This window comes from Styela clava, chromosome 11 (genome assembly GCF_964204865.1).
Source record: "Styela clava chromosome 11, kaStyClav1.hap1.2, whole genome shotgun sequence".
NCBI classification, from domain to species: domain Eukaryota; kingdom Metazoa; phylum Chordata; class Ascidiacea; order Stolidobranchia; family Styelidae; genus Styela; species Styela clava.
Genome location: NC_135260.1, coordinates 15,984,329 through 15,995,086, shown reverse-complemented (window position 1 = coordinate 15,995,086; position 10,758 = coordinate 15,984,329). Strand labels below are relative to the sequence as shown.

The following is a 10,758-nucleotide window of genomic DNA, read 5'->3' as shown; positions in this document are numbered from 1 at the left end:
GAAGAAATTTCACTGATATTCAAAAAACTTGATGGTTGAAGAAAATTACATAAAGCCTCATTCAGATTTTGCGTTTTATTTAACACCAGGCTAAAACTAGTAAATACTTTGAAGGAAAAATAACAAATGGTAGAAAATACACTGAAAACCAACTCAAAGAATGTATTGCTGTTCTCGTTTGTCTACATCTATCTATTCAATTCTTCGTGTGGTGAGGAAAGAGACGATACTTGATCAAGTCTCTGCCCTGAGGGCACAGTTTCTTTCCATGTGAGCGATACTTTTACAACTTTACAACGAGGAAACGACGTTGTCCTTGCAATACCAGTTAGCTAATTGTCGGGTTTAACAATATAAGTAAAATTTGTGTAAATTTAACTTTTATATCCTCAACAACGTGTGATTGTAGCTTCAAATATCCTCGGTATATGAGGTAACGTTAACGTAATTTGCAGCATTTAAAATGTAATTACAGTTAAGTGGACATTTGTGATGGAAATAGAGTAATTGAATGCACCCAAACTCGATTTCAAGGTTTTCACGATCCACAATTTGTATTAGTTATTGCCCTTTGTTGTTCCATTTTTTAAACAATTACGAGAATCCATCAGAAGAAAAGTAAAAATGCTTCTGGGCCTCTCTGACAAACATCATTGTTATATTATTCTATTTAATATTTCTGGAGGTTGAGGCGATTATTGATAATATTCTGTATTATAAAAGAGGAGTATTTCACGACATTGAATGATAATGAACCATGATAGAAAACAAAAAATTATCAATAACGCGTTAGAACAAGGAGCTGTTTGTCCTACGTGAGAGATAAACGCATCAAGAATTTTTCTCAACAAATCGAAGCATGTACTGAGAAACAAATTGGGTATACAATCTGATCAGTTAGGCGTGAACAACTACAAACTGATTAGTGATTGTATTTACGACTCAAAAATATCCGACTGAACATTCGACGAAATGCCTAGAGGGGTCAGACGAAATTACGTGTTGGGAAACACAAGAGTTGAAACTAGTTGAACTACAATTTCAAGACATCTTGACATCGAGTTTAATGAAGAAATTAAACAAAAATATGTTGTTAGTATCTAATGCCCTTTCCAATCCTAATAAGTCAAAATTTTATTTTACCGTAATGATATTATGATACTTCAGTGTATGAGTAGCCAACCGCGAATTTGAAGAGAATCTAAGCCCTAAATCGATTTTCATTGCTATAAGATGAAGGCGATTCCAATATAGCCTGCTGTGAATAGTCAGCGTAATACTTATTCGTAACCGCGCTAAGATTCAACGGTATCGATGTTCACTTATTTACATAGCCACTAGGAGATTTAGCCAAACCTCGTTTAGATTATTTAAAAGGAAAATGCTCAATTAGGAAATTAACCAAATTAACGAAAGGTAAGTGATCTCTCATGAATCTCATGTTGTCAATAAAATATCATCAGATGTTTTATGAACTGTATTACTGTTTAGCTTTCATGTGTTACCCTAAATAGTTGTTGACAAAATCCAATGTGAAATCATTGTTTGAATACAAAAAATTTTTTCATTTCAAATCATTGGATTAGGCTGTCATAAACAAAATGTTTAATTACTCCTTCATTGTCTGATGCGTGAATGGTAGTTTAAGTTTATACACAAAAACACTTTTAAGTACCACATTTGTATTGGTAAGTATTTATTCCCTTTGGTTCATTTGAAATATAATATACAAAACATCAATATTGAAATAATTCCTCTAAATATATCAATTTCTATTTTTGATGAAAATTTGTTGACTTGGAAATTTTGATAATTTTTTATTGTATATTCTGTAGATATAAGGTGAATCCCCCCAAAAAAGAACCCATAAATTTCTTATTTCCTTTATGAAACCGGAGTAAGTTATTTAATTTTGTCGATACATGAACTTCTGTCTGTGTATGGTAGTACACAAATGTTTCAGAAAGCTAGGACGTTTTGCACAAAAGTTATGTTCTTCCTAGAATATGTTCCTAGTGCTCTCCTCGGCGCCAATTAGCGCAACGGTAGCTGTCTCTAATGCCTAGGAAGTAATTCGGAACATATTCTAGATCTTGAGAGAACATAACTTTACTACGAAGCGTCCTAGATTTCAGAAATTTATGGCTGTAATCATACACAACAAAAGTTCAGGCGCAAAATAATTAAAGATTGTCATTTAATTATCGTAGGAGTGATCAGGAAAATATGCGGGTTCCGTTTGTTTTCGGTCACCCTGTATTCCATTATTTTCTGATTTTTATGAACTTATAATGTTCTTTTTTGAGCTAAATCTTGCAAATATTCAAACGTGAATTCCCTGCAATAATCCCTCGAAAGTACAAAGCTGTCATACAGTTATTTCCTGTTCTGTTCATTTATTGAAAACGAAATTTAACACAAATGCATTTGCGACAAAAATCTCAGTTCGAACCGTATGCTGTGAAGCAAGAAGTTTAGTTTTTGGAACACGTTTTAACAAGATGGCGCTGTTGATGTCAAACTTACATTCATCGCAAAGTTCTGTTGAATTTGTTCAAGTACCTAAAATAAAAGTGGAATTTCTCACCTGAATATGAGCTAATATTTTTTCATACTACTGCTAGAGTTTGTATAATGTACGAAAAAACGATACGGATCAATAAAATGCTATCACTAAGCGTTAGAAACCTGATGCGATTCCTGTGAATAACAGCGACTTCGCCACCGTAGAGTATAAGGCGTAGAAGTATAAGACTTCTAAACTCAAAAGGATATCACCAACCTTTTTCCCTAAAAGTATGGATTCATAAAAGATTTACAATCGAAGCCCGGATCTGTGGCGCAGTCAACATTTTTTTTCCTCGAAAAACTGAAATAGTCGCTTATTTCGTTACAATCACTGACTGTCAACGTGACATGTGAATGAATATCTTTATATAGTTCCGTAAATTCGACTCACAGGTATTTGTCGACATATGTGCGTCTTGTGCCACGACAATAAGGACGTCGATGTTTATTTTCTTATCGACGAAGCGATGAAGATACTCAAAGGATTGAATACCGAGATTGAAAGATGGTGGTAATATAATGCTTTGATGATAATATTATTGAAGCATAATTCCTATGTTCTTGGATTTTCTAAAAGTGAATAAAATATATGTGAGAGATTTGCATTTCTGGATTCAAAAATATTTTTAGTGGAGTTTATTTGAAATTGTCTAGTATTCGGTTATGGTCATAAGTTCGTCTATTTGACTCATCTTAGTCTTTGTGCCTACTGACTCTGTTCGTAAATATATCCAGGCGTAAACTGAACAACAAACGACTGCAGGAATTTGATTTCCGTAGCGAAAAATGTTGAAATTCGCGCTGCACAATCTATTGATTGAAAACTGCAAACAATATCATGAACACTAAAGCCAAAGCGAAGAAATCGTCTTGTTTCATAGAGATTATTGTTTAGATTTGCGACGGATAAAAAATGTTATATTTACCCTATTCCAGATGTGTCAATCGCGAAAATTTTCTATTGTTCTCAGTTACAAACGGAATCAACACTGTAGGCACCGAAGATTTACAAAAGTTTGTGCGCAATGTTGCTTCTTTACCTGACGGTTTCTAAAGAGCCATAGTGAAATTACGGCCATGAATTTATTGATGATCACAATGAAGCAAATGTATATTCAAAAAAGTTTTAATTGTACTTAAATAATTGTGTTTCTGGGAATTGTATTTAAAATACTTGAGGATTGTGGATTATATATTTTTTCCAGAAAAAAGAAATTAACTTCAGCTGAAAAATCAGCTACATTTATATATATATATATATAGCTGCGTAAGAGTGTCGGTGACCGTAAAAAAATAATGAAGTATTATCGATTTTTGAGTCATAAATCGAGAGCAACAAAAATTGTAATGCTCAGGTAATAAAAATGCAAGCAGATCAAATCAATTACATGAGCGGGTTTCTTCAGTTCAACTTTTATATTTTAAAGCAACGTGTGACGGGCCAGATGAATTACCCTCACGTGGCGTAATTTCGGGAAACCTGGAAGATCTGGTCTCAACACCCCCTCCACTTCTGCTCTGGCAAATCTTAAATGTCATTGGGGGGGTTGATAGTCATCAATTAGTGGGGGCTCGGACTTTGGAACAGTACGTGCAAAACAGACTCATAGAGACCGACCTTGACAAAGGATTGATAATGCTTGTGACGATTCATTTTAATCACGGAACGAGATTTCAAACCAACATTAGCTTTTTGTCCATATTCCAATAGTCTTTTTCTTTGAATTTGAGTTTCTCTAATTCTAATATCCAATACATCTAAATTGATGAAATTATCGTTTTACATTGAGACGACAGGCGGGTGTTCACGTTACATCCGAAAAACGTCTCTCGTTAAACATGATGAACCGTGTAAAATAACAAGCTTCAACGATCTTCTTGATTTCGGAAATCTGTGCTCAACCACTGTATAATATTTTATCAGCAACATACCAACATGGAAAATCACGATCCGTGAACATTTATCATCGTGAATATGAAATATTGGTGTTCAATAAGGTAAAAATATTGATTTGACCAACTATGGCAATGAAGCGGATAACAGAAGATAGTTATGGTTGCTTCATGACACCGGAGGGGCACGGTAAAGAAATTTCATGTTTATCCCGAGGAGAGACGATCAGACGGCCTAATTATATAGTGACAGCGGCCTGTAATCCATATGGGGTATGATAATAACCTAATAGGTAACCAGTTGCCTCAGATATGTAGACTTAGTGCAGGATGTAGAAAGCCGTAATCGACCAGCGATAACGATAACGCGAGGAGTCGAGAAAACTCATTTGATGATGAATTGCCATTGCCGTTTGTCCAGACGTTGACGGACTGACACATCGCAACAAGTTACGCTTCACACGGCTTGGATATGACCGACACCCTCCAGGTTAAGAACATCTGTTCTAGAGTCAAAAATGTGCCAGATTATTCACTCGTTTTCAATCGAGTAAGTTACCCGATGTGCAACAAGCACCATTTCTCCGAAAAAAAAAAAAAAGCTAAAGTCTTTTGAAATCTTTATTTTCGAATCACATTGAACGACCATTCTATAGTCAATAATGATTAAAGAAATGAAATCTAAAAAAGTAAAAATATCAAATGCAATATTTTTTCATGAATTCATACTGTTCAATATACTGTAGATCTGGAATCGAAAATGATAATACAAATAGTTAGGTACGAAAGCAAAGACAGATTGCATATTGCAAAACTTTTCGAATTTCATAAAGTAATCGTTTTTATTGATTGTAATCCACGTTAGGTGCATCCTATTTATATACTTTACACGCGGTGAAATTCAAATCAGTCATGATTGTGCTATAAAGTTATGATACTTCTATTAATTAATATAATTCGGCGTATCCATGTTAAATTGAAGGTGGTGGAGCGCGATAAGTCAAAAACATCGCAAGACAATCGTCGTAAATTACTCATAATAGCAAATTTTCGTCGATGCTCAAATAAAAGAATATTTTTGGATAATTAATTTCATATTGTAATAAAAAGTATAAATGACATATGATGCCAAGAGATATGTAATACCATTAGCAATTCTTTGAGCAATATATTTAGTAAAAACTTTGTTCTATCCAGAGTAGTCCATTTGATTATTGTTTCTTTCTGGCAATATAGCAGTAAGTATGTATTGATTGCATGCAATTCCTCATATTTAAAATCGACAACAATCTACGTGTTGGCTGGTGCTCCTGTTGCATTTTGCCAAGGAAATCTTCCATATGCTTTCCGGTAGGTAAGTAGTAAGCTGACTACGTATAATGCGAATAGTATGAATCCGAATGCTGCACTTGCTCCCCAATTTCTGGATTGGAAAACAAATAGAGAATATATTAAGGACAGGGGTGGTCAATTAATTTTCCGGGTAGGCTAGTTACAGATTGTAGACTTAGTGACTAGGCCGAAGGCTCAAAACTCAATATGAAAAATTATAGACGAAAAAAAGTTTATTCACAACAGCTAGGACAACGTTTATAAAATAAGAAGAAGCACTATGTAACAATCAGGGTCATTATGACGTTAGTTTCAACGGAGATTTCAGCAGACACAAGTGGGCCGGATGAATAACCGCGGCCGCGGGCCGTAATTTGCCCACCCCTGATTTAAGGTATGTGACATAACCTTGACAAGACAATGAGTACACAAATATGGTTGCAAACAACATGCAGTTGAGGCATAGATATATTTGCTATACGGCTGTGTAAAAGTCAAATTCAGCCACTTGAAAACAAGGACTTCGAAAATAGCACTAATTGTAAATTCATTACAATATTTAAGTGTTCACAGACGATAGACGGCGAATGTTCAAGGCTGTGAAAGAGGGTCAAGACACATGCAATAAAAATAAACGATGAAAAGTATCCAAAGCAATTATCTGGTTATGTTTACGTATACATTTCCGAATGAGACATTAGAGAAGGCATATATGGAGGACATCTCATCCACTGAGAATAGAATGTATGGGTAAGAAAACGAGAAATCAAGATGATCTTCGCCGAAGTACGAGTTTTTTACCATCATTCTTTCTTTAAAAATAATTGCTTGGCTGTTTCCAACTTACTGAAATTCGAAGCCACAGACTTTCATCTCACATAGTACAGAATCACCACATTGAATATAACTTATCAAGGATGTCTGCCATGGCTATGATTCCCAACTTCCAGTTAAATTAGTAGTATTGCTACAAATTCCTAATTCAAATAAATATATTTCAAGGTCGTATCGATATGGCCATTTTTCTAAATAAATACCTATTTCAAATATATGTGGAGACAAAACTTACGCAAAACGACTGCCATTTACTGCAACACAAATAGCTGAGATGAAGCATAGTAGTGCGAATATCGCATTTACAATCCATTGTATCATTCCCCATGGTAGATTAGAACACACCGATCCATGGAGCCCGGTTACGAACGTGAAAAAAAGGATTCTATAAAAAAATATAAATGCGTAATGTAGACTGAACAGACTCTTATCAATATCAAAAGGTCCCTGTTTGAAAATTTACTGTTAGTGTTAAGTAGTGTTACTAGATAAAAAGTATAATATATGGAGCTATAAAACTTCGGTGAGTCACTATTAAGCTGCTATACAGGTTGGTTTGTTATTTGGGGCAGCTAGAAAAATCGTCATTTATATATTTTCATGAAATTCGGTCTACTGATGTGTTATATATATAATATATATTTAATTTTTATGCTCATCAAATTGAGTCATATATGTAAGTATACTATGAAACCCAACAATTTACCCAATGCTTATATGTATTCCGTAAAGCGTGGCCATTTCACCTCGTAGAAAAACAGTAGCATATCAGCAATTTCGCCTTATTCGACAGATCGAATAACTTTGAGAGTTTCACTATAATTTTAAGTCGGGATTTCTTGACTATGTGCATAATATTTTATTTATTTCTATATAGCAATCTCAAAAATGGTCGAGTACCATATAAATGTCTCGCTGAGTAAATTTGACGTTGCATGGGCCCAATAAATGTGATAAAAAACGTAGACCGGACAAAAGTAGTTAATTAAGTAGTGTCACAAAGACAGTACATTACAGAACATTTCATAATGTACAACAGAAAGATTAAATGCATAATACATTATGTTTTTGCTACACGAAAACAATGTTTTTTATTTGTGTGAAATATTTCCGTTAATATTACCGAATTCAGAGCGACTTCATAATTTGTCGAGCAGTAGTTATCCTAATAGGATTGTGGCACAACATTTTGAATGAGCTAGCGACACGTGAAATTACTAGTTTGTAATAGTAAACATACTTTATAAGATAGTCATGATTCGTTCTCAGCGTCAAATTAAATTTCAAGTTGATCATAATAAATATGAAAACGTCTTTCGTGAAATGGCATGAAAGTTGAAGTTAGTATTTTACTCACAAAGTAGCAAGCCAGCTAAATATGAATCCAAAGGCTGCAAAACCTAGTTCTCCTTCACGATGAAACCATGGGATTGAAACCAGCAACGCCCATGCGAGCAACCCAACGAATAATTCAACAAGCATAAGAATTCCAATGGGGGTTTTTAAAAACCCAATATTGACTCCAACTGACACTACTTCCCTCCGTTCAACCGTTGTGGTTGTAGTAGTTGTGTGAGTGGTACTTTCGGCCATGTTGAACAACTAATTGTTTATTTTATATCTGACGTTAATTAAATTAGTCTATGATTCTCTGCAATATATAGATATAAACATATATACGTTATTTCTATAGGATGGATTATCAGCTTATCGGAAAGCTGCTTTTTTCTGGCTTATGTTTATTTGAAATAAATATCCCATTGTCGACGTCTTCTACTTTTCGAAGGTCTGGTGTTTCTAGTACCGATGTCTCGATATAATTATAGTATACATTTCATTAAAACAAATTATCTTGATATTGCAATTCTTGGGTGGTTACTTTATCTAACTCAGTGGTTCCAAAACATTTTAAAATATTTTTTGTATAACGATCCCCTTTTTGATGACTCGCGTTCCACTAAATTAAAGAATTCAAATCAAATAGGAACGCATTATATCTAAAATTTATTTATTTCATGTCATTGTACAGTTTGATGAGTTCAATGGCTTATTTTCCTGCAGTTTATTTACTTTGGGTTTAGTTTGAGACCGTGCAACTTTCTTATTATGTCTCATTCACTCATTACAATCTTTTCTTTCGAAGTTTTGTTTTGGTATAGCTAGTAGCGTATCAGAGACATGCACGCCAGAAAACAAGCATCGGGTGAATTTTTCGTGCAATTCATGTTTTTTTTTTCTTGAAGAAAATCGTGCATTTTTCACCAAGTAAATACTAGAACTATTTTTAGAACTTCCACTTTTGACAACCATCTCAGCAGTGCTTCGTGTCACAGTCAAAATTGCTTCGGGGTCCTCCCTAAAATCGCTTCGCTGACCCCTAGGTGACCCCGGACGCCACTTTGAGAATCAAAGACCAATTTCCATTTTGTTTGAACATATATACTTTTGAGAACTTGTTTGAATGATTGATCACAAATGGTATGCGGTATTACAAATGGTATTAAAACGGTATGCGGCAAGACCGTATATTATTTACGTATAATGGAGCTTTATGTAAAATCAGGGAATATCAAAAGTTAGCGAATATTACGGTATACAGTGTTTTAAAAAAGCTATAAAACCATACTACTAATAAAGCAAAATACATGTTTCAAGGGAAAATAAACGATAATAGGCATATATCATATTCGTCCAATTCTATTGTAGCGAGTCTTCAACAGCATAACTTTGTGTTTATTTTGAGCATGTTTGGGCATATCCGCTTCACTGAATAATTTAAAGACCGTATCACTGTAACGCATAACATGACCGCTAACAAGTTAATCAAGTCTACCATAGCTTGATATCAATGTATATCTCTGAATGCACGAAATGCGTTTAAGTAGAACGTTTTGTTTGCAATATCTAGTCTATCCAAATATAATTAATACTTAAAATATATGCTTAGCTGCTTTATTAGTTGCGCAATAAAACAAAATATACAAAATGACTCTTTAACGGTCAACTTCATCTTAGAACTCGTCAATCAAAAATACCAATTCGTCTCTATGTTTTAAATAAACACATTACAAAATGAAAACATGATGGCGCTAATGTAACTTATACTGAATTACAATCATTAGACATTAAAAAAAATTTGGTAAAGGCGAGCGTCTGGGCCATATAAGTGGCATATAAAATGTTGGATATCCCAACGCAGAGCAGAGTTATTTCGCATGTAATATACAATATGTCGGTCTCCGCTTGCAGCTGTTGCATGAACTGCCAGATTCCAGGCCCGTCACTGAACGATAGATTACCCACGACAGAGCGTGCGCCAGTGTTTTCCCAAACGATAAATTATAACAATTGAATCGACGCTTCGTTAAGCATGAGCCCATCATGGTTCAAACAATGTTGTTACAGATGATTAGAAAATGGAAAGGATCTTTCGAAACAACAAATACAAAGAGGTAACGTTATTAATATGCTGTGAACCCGATTACACCATAGAATTACATCAAAATACCATAGCATTTGTCACTTATAAATAGCGGCTCAGCTTATTGATTACGGTGTTCACAAAGACGGTTTGGTTTGACTTGGCAAACATCGAAAAATCGCGTTCTTACATGGTCATTCATTTTCCATTCAAATAAGGCTAGAAAACGTGCTGAACTGGCGTCCAGGAAAAGCATCATATTGAGTAATTAACGCACTATTATGAACAATGCCGCGATGCAATGTATTTATAGTAGGAATGAACAAAATCACGTGTTAATCATGAGGAGATAGAACCAGATTAAACTGGATGCAAATATTCCTAAAGCCTCAATCGAATTTTTCTGCTGCCGTTGTATTTCGCAAATTTCTAACCATTGTCATAAATTAACGTCACATCGGTGGCAAAAGGCTGGTTAATATCCATACTCAGAGATGCGGCATTTATTATTCTATCAAGATAATTTACGTCAAAATGTATTTCAGCTATACGATTGTAATCGCCGATACATACTTTCTTGAAAATTATTAATGTATAAGTCTGTATTTAATGTTAGCAAATTCACCGAAAAATAAACAGTAATAATACACCTAAAAGTTAAGTATATATACATTATTACACATTATTATTATATACATTGTTATATTAAT

General features: G+C 34.2%; 1 protein-coding gene across 1 annotated transcript; it reads right to left on the bottom strand.

The window, feature by feature from the left end:
• Nucleotides 1–5,069: 5,069 nt before the first annotated feature.
• On the bottom strand, nucleotides 5,070–8,291 carry LOC120347728 (plasmolipin-like). The gene is made up of 3 exons (XM_039417794.2): nucleotides 7,985–8,291; nucleotides 6,863–7,012; nucleotides 5,070–5,884 (listed from the first exon to the last, which is right to left on the bottom strand). The coding sequence occupies exons 1-3, from the start codon at nucleotides 8,218–8,220 to the stop codon at nucleotides 5,752–5,754; spliced, it is 519 nt and encodes a 172-aa protein (XP_039273728.1). The 5' UTR covers nucleotides 8,221–8,291; the 3' UTR covers nucleotides 5,070–5,751.
• Between the last annotated feature and the right edge of the window lie 2,467 nt (nucleotides 8,292–10,758).

Coding starts and splice junctions, on each gene's coding strand:
- LOC120347728 (XM_039417794.2), bottom strand. CDS start 8,220: ATGGCCGAAAGTACCACTCACACAACTACTACAACCACAACGGTTGAA. Junction 7,013..7,984: donor TTTAGCTGGCTTGCTACTTT/GTGAGTAAAATA, acceptor ATTTTTTTATAG/AATCCTTTTTTTCACGTTCG. Junction 5,885..6,862: donor GTAAATGGCAGTCGTTTTGC/GTAAGTTTTGTC, acceptor TTTCCAATCCAG/AAATTGGGGAGCAAGTGCAG.